General features: G+C 40.0%; 1 protein-coding gene across 1 annotated transcript in view; it reads left to right on the forward strand.

Moving 5' to 3' along the window:
• Window positions 1-13,424, forward strand: part of RRN3 (RNA polymerase I transcription factor RRN3) — a 28,778-nt gene continuing 15,354 nt past the window's right edge. Inside the window, exons 1-8 of the mRNA XM_077906704.1 lie at window positions 1-158; window positions 1,842-1,947; window positions 3,325-3,381; window positions 7,692-7,781; window positions 7,888-8,017; window positions 8,833-8,892; window positions 9,261-9,324; window positions 11,060-11,129. Coding sequence (XP_077762830.1) covers window positions 70-158; window positions 1,842-1,947; window positions 3,325-3,381; window positions 7,692-7,781; window positions 7,888-8,017; window positions 8,833-8,892; window positions 9,261-9,324; window positions 11,060-11,129 — 666 coding nt within the window. The 5' untranslated portion in view covers window positions 1-69. The remainder of the gene's footprint in view (window positions 159-1,841; window positions 1,948-3,324; window positions 3,382-7,691; window positions 7,782-7,887; window positions 8,018-8,832; window positions 8,893-9,260; window positions 9,325-11,059; window positions 11,130-13,424) is intronic.

Genomic DNA, 13,424 nt, shown 5'->3' on the forward strand with positions numbered 1-13,424 from the left:
GGTCCAGAGGGCGGCCCCAAAGAGCACGACTTCCGGCAGGAGCTGCAGTCGTCGCTCGCGTCGGGCCCAATGGCGGCCCCGTTGCTCCACGCGCGGTTTCCCGGAGATGGGGCTGCCTCGAGCTCTGCAGTCAAGACTCTGGGCGCGTCGAGGACCGGGTGAGGAGACCCCGGGACGCTTCGCTCTGCGCCGTCTGGGACAGAATCCCAGGACCGGGGGTTAGGGCGGCGGATGTGAAAGGGCCTGGGGGCAGAGCTGATGGAGTCGGGGGAGCAACGGCTAGAGAGGGTCATCTCGGGTCCTCAGGAGTGAGCCCATGTCCCCGAAGCGGGTCGTAAAGATGGGAGAGGGGGCTGGGAGGGCGACTCTGTCCCCCGCACGGGCCTCCCCCACCGCCCCCCCGGGCCTGGGTACTAGCCTCTCCTTAACTCCTCCCTCCGGCGTCTTCGTCCAGACTTGGAAGGAGTTCCCTGGGCTCTTTGATTTATGGCGGGGGGTGTGGGGGGGGTGCTGTCCTTCATGGCACACGGTGTCGTAATTTTTTGTTTGAAATTTGTTAACGTGCACTTTTTTAAAGTATGTCTCAACTTTTTTTTTTTAAGATTTATTTATTTATTTGAGAGAGGGGGGGGGGACGCAAGCTGCGGGAGGGGCAGAGGGAGGCAGGGAGAATCTCACGCCGACTCCGCGTTGAGCTAGGGACTGCAGGTGGGGCTCCCATCTAAGACTCTGAGATCATGACCTCAGCCAAAACCAAGAGTCCCATGCTTAACAGACCGAGCCGCCCAGGCGCCCCTGTAGTCCTCAACCCTTAAAGCTCGTAACCCCCATGAAACATTTCAGGGTTTAACTTTTGAGAGTCATTATTAGTAGGATGCTGTTTTTCCGCCCTCCGTGTAGAGGAAGAAAACTTTGTGACACTTGGCAATTTTGTCATTCATAGTATTTAAGTGCCTATGCTTTCTTGTTTATTTATTTATTTTTAAAAAAGATTTTTATTTATTCATTCATGAGAGACACAGAGAGCAAGAGAGGCCGAGACACAGGCAGAGGGAGAAGCAGGGAGCCCGATGTGGGACTCGATCCCGGGACTCCAGGATCAGGCTCTGGGCTGAAGGCTGCGCTTAAACCGCTGAGCCACCCGGGCTGCCCTTCTTTCTTGTTTAGATGCTGAAGACAGGAGTTTATCAAAAGACAGTATTTCTGCTCTTAACAGAGCTTAGAGTCTAAGGAGGGAAAGGCAGTGGCCAGGCCAATAAATGAAGGAACAGTGTGGTTTCAGGTAGAGATAACCTGAAGAAATAAAACTGGGTGATGATGGGGGGAGAGGGAGAGGATGAGTACTTGAAGATCTCAGTCCCTCTAACATTTGACCTTCAGCTTGAATGAAGAGCAGAACCCAGTGAGTGAAGATCTGGAGCATGAGTGTTTCTGATAGAGGGAACAGCAAGAGAAATGGGAATCAGCTTGGCAAGTTTGAAGAATAGAAACCAACTGGCTACAGTACGTTAGGTTGGAGATGAGGTCAGAGAGGTAGGCCAGGGCCAGATTAATGTAGGACGTTGAAGATAAGCGACAGAGTTTGGGTTTGTATTCTAAGTGAGGTGGGAAACCTTTGGAGAACTTGACAGGAGAGTAGAGTAGCATGATCTGTCTTAAATTTTGGAAAGATCATTAGATCACTGAATGAAGAATGTTGGGAGGTTAGAGTGGAAGCAGGGAGGCCAGTTAGGCTTTAGCGGTAGTCCCAGTGAATGATGTTGGCTCAATAAATGTTGACTGTTACAATTTTCAACCTTCTCTGTTCTGCACTCAATAGTGTGGTAATCTCGGTTCTACAGGCTTTCAGATATGCTCACGTTAGAGAATGATTTCTTCAATTCTCCCCCAAGAAAAACTGTTCGGTTTGGTGGAACTGTGACAGAAGTCTTGCTGAAGTACAAAAAGGTAAGAGGAGATAATGTGATGTTTGGTGTCCTTTCCCCACCATGCTTTATTGAGATATAATTGATATGTGAAGATTTGGTTTTTGTTGGCTAGGATATAATTGTAGCCTTTATACTAAACACCAGTAGACATAGTAAAATGAATTTTAGACATCAATCTTGAAGTCAGTTATTTAATAACAACAGTATGATGCTATCAGCTGAAAATTAGTAATAGCCTCTTTGCTGAAGTTGTAGACCTTCAAATGCTTTATTTGCATAATATCTTTAAAAAACTATCAAATGCTAGGATAAAAAATCATTAGATCAGAGCATTTTCTTTCCCTTTTTAAAGACATTTTTTAGAGAGCAAGCACATGGGGGAGGGGCGAAGGGAGAGGGAGACAGACTCCCTACTGAGTGCAGACTCCATCTCACAACCTGGAAATGATGACCTGAGCTGAAACCAGGAGTCGAACTCTCAACTGTCTGAGCCACCCACGCACCCCAAGAGCATTTTATTTCTTTTTTTTTTTTTTAATTTTTTTAAACTTTTATTTATTTATGATAGGCACACAGTGAGAGAGAGAGAGAGGCAGAGACACAGGCAGAGGGAGAAGCAGGCTCCATGCACCGGGAGCCCGACGTGGGATTCGATCCCGAGTCTCCAGGACCGCGCCCTGGGCCAAAGGCAGGCGCCAAACCGCTGCGCCACCCAGGGATCCCGAGCATTTTATTTCTTAAGGAATTACCTAAGCATTGTTTTGGGACAATAAACCAACTCTATCAGTAGGGATTTGTTTTGTTTTTTGGTTAGGTTTTGTGTTAGTTTAGAAGTGATTCTACTAAATCTCAGTGATGGAAGAAAAATATGAATGTCTTTTTGTATGTATAAGCATTTTAAATCCATATATGTGAAAGGATGGTCTCTTCTGTCATCAGCTGTTGTATTCAGGTGTCAATAGGCACGTATACCTAGATGTGAACAACCTGTTCGTATTCATTTTCTTTTTTTCCAAGCCTCCTAGCTCCACTCACATGAGTTTTTAAATTTTTGTAGTTAGAATTTTACAATCCACTGATCTGTGAAAGTTATTTTATTTTATTTTTTAAAATTTTTATTTATTTATGATAGTCACACACACAGAGAGAGAGAGAGGTAGAGACATAGGCATAGGGAGAAGCAGGCTCCATGCACCGGGAGCCCGACGTGGGATTCGATCCCGGGTTTCTAGGATCGCGCCCTGGGCCAAAGGCAGGCGCCAAACCGCTGCGCCACCCAGGGTTCCCTGATCTGTGAAAGTTATGATGTTCCGTTTGTAATAGTAAAAAGTCCTGCTATTTGTTTTTTAACAGGAAATTGAAGCAAACTACTTTTTTCCCCCCCATTCTTGTTTAGGGTGAAACAAATGACTTTGAGTTGTTGAAGAACCAGCTATCAGATCCAGACATAAAGGTAACTAATTTACATTTGATCATGAGCAAAGTTGTTGCCACAGATTGAGTTTGCAATTTTGGCCCTATTCTGTTCTCAAGAACTTGCTCTCAGTATGATCCCCCACTTTAATGCGGTGGCTCTCAATCAGGGACACTTTTGCCCCCAGGACACATGCGGTGATGAACTGAAGACATTTTTGGTTGTCACATCTTGGGGAGGGAGGGCTTCTACTAGCATCTAGTGAGTGGATGATGGGTGCTGCTAAATGTCCAGCAAAGTACAGGGCAGCCCTCCATAGCAAAGAAGCATCAAGTCCAAGATGTGCTCAGGAGAATCCCTCCTTCATCTTTCCTTTTGGAACCTCTTTGGTCTGTGTTGCATGCAGCTCTCATGTCTTTCCACTGCTAAAACAAAAACACAAATTGACTTGTGTTTCAAGCTGCTACTACTACTACTACTCTTTTCAGCATTTTTGAAAATGTTTCAAGAGAAGTAGCTTTTAAGATATATACCTGTCACATAGTCATGACTCAGTAAATTTTGTTTCCCTTTTTTCTCCCAATTCCCAGTTTTGGAAAAAATAGTCTATTACCATGGTAATGGTAGATTGCCTGAGATCAAATCCTTACTCTGTTTCCCAGTGTGTGATCTTGGGCAACTTGTTTAACCTCTCTGCTTTTGTTTTTGTCTTTGTAAAACCTGAAAAACAAGAGTGGGCTTTTAAATTAGAGGTTTTAGAGGATCCAGTGAGTTAACATATGAGAGGTGCTAGGACAGTTCCTGACACAAGGGGCTTTGTAGTTTTTATCTGTTGTTTCTGCTGACAGTGCGTATTTTCTCATTTCCTGTACATGTTTAAATCCACTGTGAGTGGATGCTATGATAACTATGATAGAGATCTTTTATCTTTTTACATGTGCCTTTTGTGACTGCAAGAGGTCCTCTGCATCTACTTTATTTGCTACCTATTTGAGCATGGGCTCTGGCTACATGGGTTCCCTCCCTTACTGGCTTTGTTACTGGGTAAATATACTGCACTTCTAAGCCTCACTACCCCCCGCTATAAAATGGAAACCAGTGGTAGCACCTACCTCATGGGGTGGTTGTAAGGATTAAATGAGTTATTGTGTGTTAAAATTTTAGAACAGTGCCTGGCATGGTAATTACTATATTAGTGTTTACTATTATTATTACTTTACTGACAAAACTCCTGCTGTTTGAGATCCAGCTGAAGTATCTTTTTAAAATTTATTTTATATTTTAAAGGATTTTATTTATTAGAAAGTGGTTGTGAGAGAGAGCATGAGCAGGGAGAGCGGGAGAGGGGCAGAGGAGAGGGAGAAGCAGATTCCTGCTAAGCAGGAAGCCTGATGTGGGGCTTGATCCCAGGACCCCGGGATCATGACCTAAGCAGAAGGCAGACACTTAACTGACTGAGCCACTCAGGCCCCTCCGAAGTGGCCTCTTTATTTTTATTTTTTATTTTTTAAAAATATTTTATGTATGTATTCATGAGAGACACAGACAGAAGCAGAGACACAGGCAGAGGGAGAAGCAGCTCCATGCAGGGAGCCAGATGTGGAACTTGATCCGGGTCTCCAGGATCACACCCTGGGCCAAAGGGAGGCGCTCAACCACTGAACCACCCAGGCGTCCCGTGAAGTGTCCTCTTTAATTGAATATTCCTTGGTTCTCTATAAGTACATGGTGTTCATTCACTCTATTCTCCACCCTTCCAGCGGATCTTCCTAATCACAAATCTGTCCTACAAGGACTTCGGTAATTTATCTCTGCCCCTCTTTGATTCCCTGATTTATCAGTTGACCTGCTTCCCACATAGTCTAGCCATAACTGAACTACTTTTGATTTTCTGAATACATGCTTGTTACTCAGTGAGGGATGTAGCCCCCAGAGAACACCCAGTCTGTTTACAGACAGCAGAAGTGTAACTTCCTGTTTAAAACTTTCCTTGGCCCTCCAGCCCTCCAGTTCTTCTGTGAGTACAAAGAACCATTTTCCGTTATTGTTGTTTTTAAGTTTTTTTTGTTTTTTTTTTTGTTTTTTTTTTTTAAGTAATCTCTACAACCCAGCGTGGGGCTCAGACTCAACGACCCTGAGATCAAGGGTCATATGCCCCACTGACTGAGCCAGCCAGGCACCCCACTGTATTTTTTATCAGCACTTCTTGGTGGTGTCTTGACATACCCCGGCAGTTGCAGCAGTTGTGTCTGTGTTAGTTCAGAAAGTGTTGCAAGTGATTTGCTAATAATGGTTCAGTACTAAAGCATCAGCATTTGCGACTAGTTCACTTTAAAAAATGGAGCAGTTTACATGGTAGCCTTATAATTTTGTTGCACTGTTTTTTTTTTTTTTTTTTTTTTTTTTTTTTTTTTTTTTTTTTTTTTTTTTTTTTTTTTTTTTTTTTTTTTTTTTTTTTTTTTTGTTGCACTGTTTTTTAGTGGAAAAGGGACAGGATAGAGTTAATTCCGTTTTATTTGCACATAACTTAGCTTGTTTTCTCTGCTTCAGGCCTTGGTGAGACACCAGTAAAGCTACCTTTACTGATTGTGGACATTATGAAATTGCACCATAGTGCAAATGAGTTGTGATTTACTTGGTTTTACTGCCTGCTTACTTGGGGTTTTATCAGGAAAGAGTTGATCTCATTGAAATTTGTCACAGCACATGGCAAGCAGTCATGGTTGAATGAAGTTGAGAAAAAGGCAGTGGGCTCCTTCTCTGTGTGGAGCATGGCATTGTGGAAGAGTTGCAAGAACACAGGCTTTGACTCAGACAGGTTTGAACCTGGTTCTTTATTAGCTTCTCAAATGGGCAGGTTGAGCCATTCAGGTTCTTACCCTCAGTTTCCTCAGCTGTAAAATGGGAATAACAGCTCCATCGTCAACATGTTAGGATTAGTAAGAGATGCATATGCGTGGTATTGAGCATCATACTTGGTACCTGCTGTGTTCTCACTAAATAATACTCCCTATCAGTAGTCCATACCTGCAGGTACAAGGCTGGCTGGTAGTAGTCTCTCACGTAGGTACAATACTGTCTGTAATAATCTATCACTGGAAGCACACCACTGTTAATAGTCCCTTGTTATAGGTACAACATTGTATTGCTTTTATTTATATATGCCTTTCCCCTACGGAGTCTTAATTAGCATTAACCATTTCTTTCCAAATTGAGGGGGGGTTAGTTTGTTCTTACATACGTGGTACATGTGAGTTATTACAAACAGTATATATTTACCTGATAGCATATTTTATACATGACTTCTTTTAGTAGTTTTTCCGATGTCACTAAAAGTTATTAATTATGAACAGTAATTTTATTGCCTGAAAAATATTTCATGGAGTACTGGAGCCAAGATTTATATATTAAACCTTTTTTTTTTTTTTTGAGAGAGAGGGGGAGAGAGCATGGCATGAGCAGAGAGAAAGGGCAGAGAGAGGGAGAATCTTTAGCAGCCTCCACGCTCAGCATAGAGTCTGACGTAGGGCTCGATCTCAACAACCCTGAGATCATGACCTGAGCCAGAATTAAGAGTCAGACACTAAACTAACTGAGCCACCCAGGCACCCCTGTATATATAACACATCTTAATACATTTAGATCTAGTTACAGGTTGATTTGAGAAAAAGTTGTATGTATTGATGTCCCTAATTAATTAGCTTAGATTGAATGTTATCAACATGTTTCAACATCAGCATGAATAGAGAGGAAATAGAGGTAACTCTAGTCCTTGTGGTCTTTTTTTTTTTTTTTTTAAGGTTTTTTTATTTACTTATTCATGAGAGACAGAGAGAGAGAGAGAGAGAGAGAGAGAGAGGCAGAGACACAGGCAGAGGGAGAAGCAGGCTCCATGCAGGGAGCCTGACGTGGGACTCGATCCCAGGACTCCAGGATCACGCCCCGGGCCAAAGAAAGGCGTTAAACCGCTGCGCCACCCAGGGATCCCCTAGTCCTTGTGGTCTTATAGGGATTTGAATCTGCCATCCTGCGTTTGAAAAAGTGTCACATGTCAACATTTGAGATATTTCCACTTACTTAGGGCAAAGGAAGTGATCAGAATGAAGTATTCCATTTAATTCTTTTTTCTGTATGTCTGAATTACTAGTTGTAATGTAACATTATAACATCCTTCTGTTTTAATACAAACTAAGAAATTTTCATTCCAGTTTGGCTTCAGTGTAAGTTTGTAAGTTTTTTCTCCTAATTTAAGTATTACTGGTAGGTGCTTGGTGCACTATAGGTATCACCTTTTCAGTTAATGTAGAGGATTTGTGATTTTGAAAGCACTTTTCTTTGTTTGTCTTAAGGATGACCAGATGATAAACTGGCTGTTAGAATTCCGTTCTTCCATCATGTACTTAACTAAGGACTTTGAGCAGCTTATTAGTATTTTATTGGTAAGTTTACCATTTATTTCACTGGTATGTGCTTCAGTACTCTGAAAACAGAACATATTGTATCAGTAAAATGTTTCTTTTATGTTTCTCTTCCTCCCACCTCTAGAGATTGCAGTGGTTGAATAGAAGTCAGACAGTGGTGGAGGAGTATTTGGCTTTTCTTGGTAATCTTGTATCAGCACAGACTGTCTTCCTTAGACCATGTCTCAGCATGATTGTTTCTTATTTTGTACCTCGTAAGTGGTTCTTTGCTTTTTTTGCTTTTTCATTTTTAAAATCTCTGTATTTTATTTTTATTTTTTAAAAAGATTTTATTTATTCATGAGATACACAGAGAAAGAGGCAGAGACACAGGGAGAGGGAGAAGGAGGCTCCCTGTGGGGAGCCTGATGTGGGACTTGATCCCAGGACCCTGGGATCACAACCTCAGCCCAAGACAGACGCTCAACCACTGAGCCACCCAGGTGTTGCTTTAAATACCTCTTAATTGGGCAGCTGGTGGCTCAGCGGTTTAGCGCTGCCTTCAGCCCAGAGCCTGATTCTGGAAACCTGGGGTCGAGTCCCACGTCGGGTTCCCTGTATGGAGTCTGCTTCTCCCTCTGCCTATGTCTCTGTATCTGTCTCTTTCTCTGTGTCTCTCATGAGTAAAAAAATAAAATCTTTTAAAAAAGGAATACCTCTTTATTAAAATAAAGCGTACTTTCTAGGAACAGTGAGGGGATTGTGCCAACAAGGAAAATTCTGAGATGCATATTGGCAACAGTTTAGGTACATATCTATTCCTTATAATTTCTGTGGAAGCATCTAGATTTGTTACTGTGATTTTTTTTTTTTTAGGGTTATAATTCGCTTTAGTGAGATTTTCATGAAATGTTAAAATCAGTGATTTTTATCTTTAAAGTTATTTGAGTTTTTTTTTTTTTTTTTTTTTTAACCTGCACATTCAGTCATTGTACTATGTTTGGACAATGGAAAATCTCTTTTTTGTGTAGCAGTCGATTGTTTAGATTGGTGACAAAAAGAATAACATATCTTGTTTTTCCCTCAAAAGCCCGGGTGGTAATTAAGGAAGGTGACGTAGATGTTTCCGACTCTGATGATGAAGATGATAGTAAGTATAAAGAGAAATAGAAGAAAGTGCAAGGGATGCTTCCTGTGTCTGAGAGAATGCATATTGAATGATAAAATATAGGGCAATGCCAGGGTTTATTCTTATAGGTAGACTGTGACAGATGGCAACCTTTGATGGAATCTTTTTGTTACATTTAGCATTAACATGTAATCAGCTGCCTTTGATACATTACTTATGTAATTGATCATTTAGTCTCCTTTGATAGTTGGCTCTGGAGAAAAATGTTAAGTTTAATTTGTTGCTAATAAATGATTCAGTTATGTTTAGTGGGTGTTTTTAGCTTAAAATACATAATTCTTCAGTTTCCAATTTTATTTTTATGCTCATACTTAGTTTTCTCATTGTAGATCTTCCTGCCAATTTTGACACATGTCACAGAGCCTTGCAAATAATAGCAAGATATGTCCCATCGTGAGTATCCTTTTGTTGCTTATTTTGAATCATGGTCTTTAAGTCTCAAGAAAATTATAATCAATTAGTAGGAAATTATTATGTTCACAGCATCAAAACTCAAGTTGTATTCTACATGTTGGTTTTTATTTTTCCTTTTTTAAAGATTTTATTTATTCATGAGAGACAGAGAGAGAAAAAGAAAGAGAACGAGACATAGGCAGGGGGAGAAGCCTGCTCCACGCAGGGAGCCTGATGTGGGACTTGATCCTGGGACTCCAGGATCATGCCCTGTTCCAAAGGCAGACGCTTAACCTCTGAGCCACCCAGACGTCCCATATTCTACATGTTTTTGTAACTTGTAGATAGAACAACCACATTCTACATGATGGCGTTTTAGTTCTCTCCGTTGTCTTTTATTTAAAAATTAGGACGCCTGGGTGGCTAAGCGGTTTAGCTCCCTGTATGGTCTCTGCCTCTCTCTCTCTCTCTCTGTGTCTCTCATGAATAAATAAATAAATTTTTTTAAAAATTTAAAAATTTAAGAATTAATAACTTGATTAAAATTATTTAAATTGTTGCTTAAAGCTTGTGTGCAAATTTTCTTCCACATTTTGTATTGTGGTTAGAATTTTGCTTTGGCCTTCTACAAGATATGATATCCAAAAATTTTCATTTAACCTTGTGTCATGCCATATAAATAAAAACTGCAGTTCAAATACTGTATGTGGATTACATTTGAATTTTTTTTCTTAAAGATTTATTTTAGGGACGCCTGGGTGGCTTAGAGGTTGAGCATCTGCCTTTGGCTCAGGGTGTGAGCCCAGTCCCAAGATTGGGTCTCACATCGGGCTCCCTGCATGGAGCCTGCTTCTCCATGTCTGTGTCTCTACCTCTCTCTCTGTGTGTCTCTCCTGAATGAATAAGTAAAATCTTAAAAAAAAAAAAAAAAAAAAAAAAAAGGATTTATTTTGGGGGGCCACTTGAGTGGCTCAGTGGTCGAGCCTCTGCCTTTCACTCAGATCAGGGTCCTGGGATCCAGTCCCATTGTCAGGCTCTCCACAGGAAGCCTGCTTCTCCCTCTGCCTATGTCTCTGTCTCTCATGAATTAAATAAATAAAATATTTATATTAAAAAAAAGATTTATTTTATATACTCCCCCTGAGTAGGGGGAGAGAAAGAATCTCATGCAGCCTGCCGGCTGCGTGAGGAGCCTGATGTGGGACTCCATCCCATGACCCTGAGATTGTGACCTGAGCTGAAATCAAGAATCAGTTGCTTAACCAACTGAGCACCCAGGCGCCCCATATTTGAATTTTTAAAAAGATACAGAAAAGCATAGATTTTTAAGAAAAGCATGGATTTCTTTTGGAGGGGTGAACTTGAAGTTCCTTCTCTAAGTTTATTTGCTAACGTAAAAAAATACCAAATTGTTACTTTTTTCTCCTTTTTAAAATAATATATGTGCACGACATTGGAAAACATTTAGATTTTAAACTGAAGTTTTGTCACTTAAGTAGAAAAAAGAATTGCCCTTTAATTTGCTATTGATAATAAGGTTAATAGGGGGTTAGGTCTCCCCAAGTTATTGTAGATTTTCTCTGAAGCCATGTGTTTAAGTTCCGGTTATTTGAAGTAGTTAGTTACTATTTGTCTCTTACATCCGTATTTGCTCTTAAAATGGAAATGTCACTTTCCAAGAAACTCCAATTAACATGGATTAGTTGATTTTATTTATTTATTTATTTTTAAATAGGACACCATGGTTTCTTATGCCAATACTGGTGGAAAAATTTCCGTTTGTTCGAAAATCAGAGAGAACATTGGTAAGAAATCTTTTCATGGGGAAAATAATGGAAATTTTGGTTTAGTTTTAGGTGATGTTACATCTATCTTTGCAATTGTTTTCTAGATTAAACTCAAGAGAAAGAATTTGACTCAGATTCCTTTCTTAGAAACTCACTAAGGATGTGAGTGCCTTTGCCTCACTAAGGATGTCAGTGCCTTTTTCCATTATACAAATCAAGGGCAGAATCCATTTCAGAAATATCTGAATAGGCTTAATGAATATACAGATAAAAATTACAAGAAGGTAATAGTGTATGTATTACCAATTGTAAACATGCCCTACTTGAATATAACGTATGGATGAATTCTTAAGTTTTTGTATAATATTTGGATGATCTGTGGTTTTCAGTAATGAGTAGTGGTTTCTTTTTAAGCATAGCTTATTTTTTTCCTAAATAAGGTCTTGTAAGTGTTAAATACAGAGTTAGTAAGATTTTGCTAATGCTTGTGATAGTCTGCTTCACATGGGATATTATAAATCTTGTCTCTCTTATAGATATAAAAATCAACAACCCACTAGAAAACTGCATTTAGCAACATGAAAAGAGTTGCGTGCCATGACGAAGTGAGATTTATTCTAGGAATACATAGATACATTTAATACCTGTTAAAATCAGTTGATACAACACAACACATCAGTACAATAGATGACAGAAACCACACAATCATTTCAACAGATGCAGAAAAACATTTGACAAACACTAAAACCCTTTCATGACAAACATAAGGGAACTTTTTCAACCTGATAGAGGGCACCTATGAAAAACTCAACAGGTAACATACTACTCAATGGTGAATGACTAAGGGCTTTCCTCTAAGATAAGGAATAGAACAAGGATGTCTACTTTTGCCGCTTTTATTCAGTGTTGTCCTAGAGGTTCTAGCAAGGGCAGGCAGGAAGAGGAAAAGGCATCCAGATTGGAAAGGAAGAAGTAAAAATGCCTGTATTTACATTTAGAAAAATCCTGAGGAATCCTCAAAAACACTATTAGAACTAAAATGAGTTCACCGTGGTTATAGACTATAAGATTCAGTATACAAATGCCAGTTGTACAAGATAATCTATTGGGGACAGTGAACAGTCTTTCCATAAATGGTTGTGGGACAAATGGAAATCTACATGTAAAGAATGAAGCAGTTCCCGCTTCCCCAAACAAAAATGAACTCAAAAGTGGATGGAAGACCTAAATGTAAGCTGAAAAGAAGCTCTTTGAAGAACACATGGGTGAGCATTTTTTGACCTGGGATTAATCAATAATTTCCAGATAGGATGCCTGAAGCACAGGAGCCACAGAAAACCAGACAAGTTCAACTTCTTTAAAATTAAACAGCTCAGCTTTATTGGACACCTTTGAGAGAATGAAAAGACAACCCAAACAGTGGGAGAAGATACTTGTAAGACATGCATTGGAAGGAGCATATCTAGAATATGTGAAGCACTCTTTAACATCTTGATAATAAAAAGGCAAATAACCCAATGTAAAAATGGGCAAATGATCTGAAAGGTTTTTTTCCAAAAGTGATACATATATGGTCAGTGAGCACATGACAAAGCTCAACATCACTAGCCATTGAGGGAACACAAGACAAAACCATAAGATCCCACTTCATACCAACTTGGATGGCTGTGCTCAGATAGTAACAAGTAGGGTTGAGAAGTAGAGAAGTCAGAACCCTCGTTGTATTACTGGTGAGAATGTATATAGTAGGTGGTGGAACTGCTTCGGAAAGCCTTCTTGACATTTCTTCAGAAAGATTAAACATAGAATTGCCATATGACTTAGCATTTCCACTGCTAGGTGTCTATCCAGCAGAAAATGTATGTCTACACAATACTTTACACAAATATTCAGAAGCAGCATTATTCGTGACAGCCAAAATATAGGAACAAACAAATGTTTATGGGCCAGTGAATAAACAACATGTGGTATCCACACATACACACACACACACAATGGATATTACATGGTTATAAAACGGGATAGTTTACTTGCTACAAACAGTGAACCTTGAAAACATGCTAAAACGCCACGTAGTATAAGATTCCATTTACATGACAAGTCTAGAATAGGCAAATCCTTAGAAAGTAGATCAGTGGTTACTTAGGGCTAGGGGGAGGTACGTTACTAAAATATACAAAATTCCTTTTTAGGGTGATGAAAGTGTTATAAAGTTGGTTATGGTGAGGTTGCACAACTCTGAATGTAATAAAAACCGTTGAACTGGTACACTTTAGATGGATGAATTGTATATGAGGGTTTTGAGTTCAAGCT

Source organism: Canis aureus, chromosome 8 (assembly GCF_053574225.1).
Source record: "Canis aureus isolate CA01 chromosome 8, VMU_Caureus_v.1.0, whole genome shotgun sequence".
NCBI classification, from domain to species: domain Eukaryota; kingdom Metazoa; phylum Chordata; class Mammalia; order Carnivora; family Canidae; genus Canis; species Canis aureus.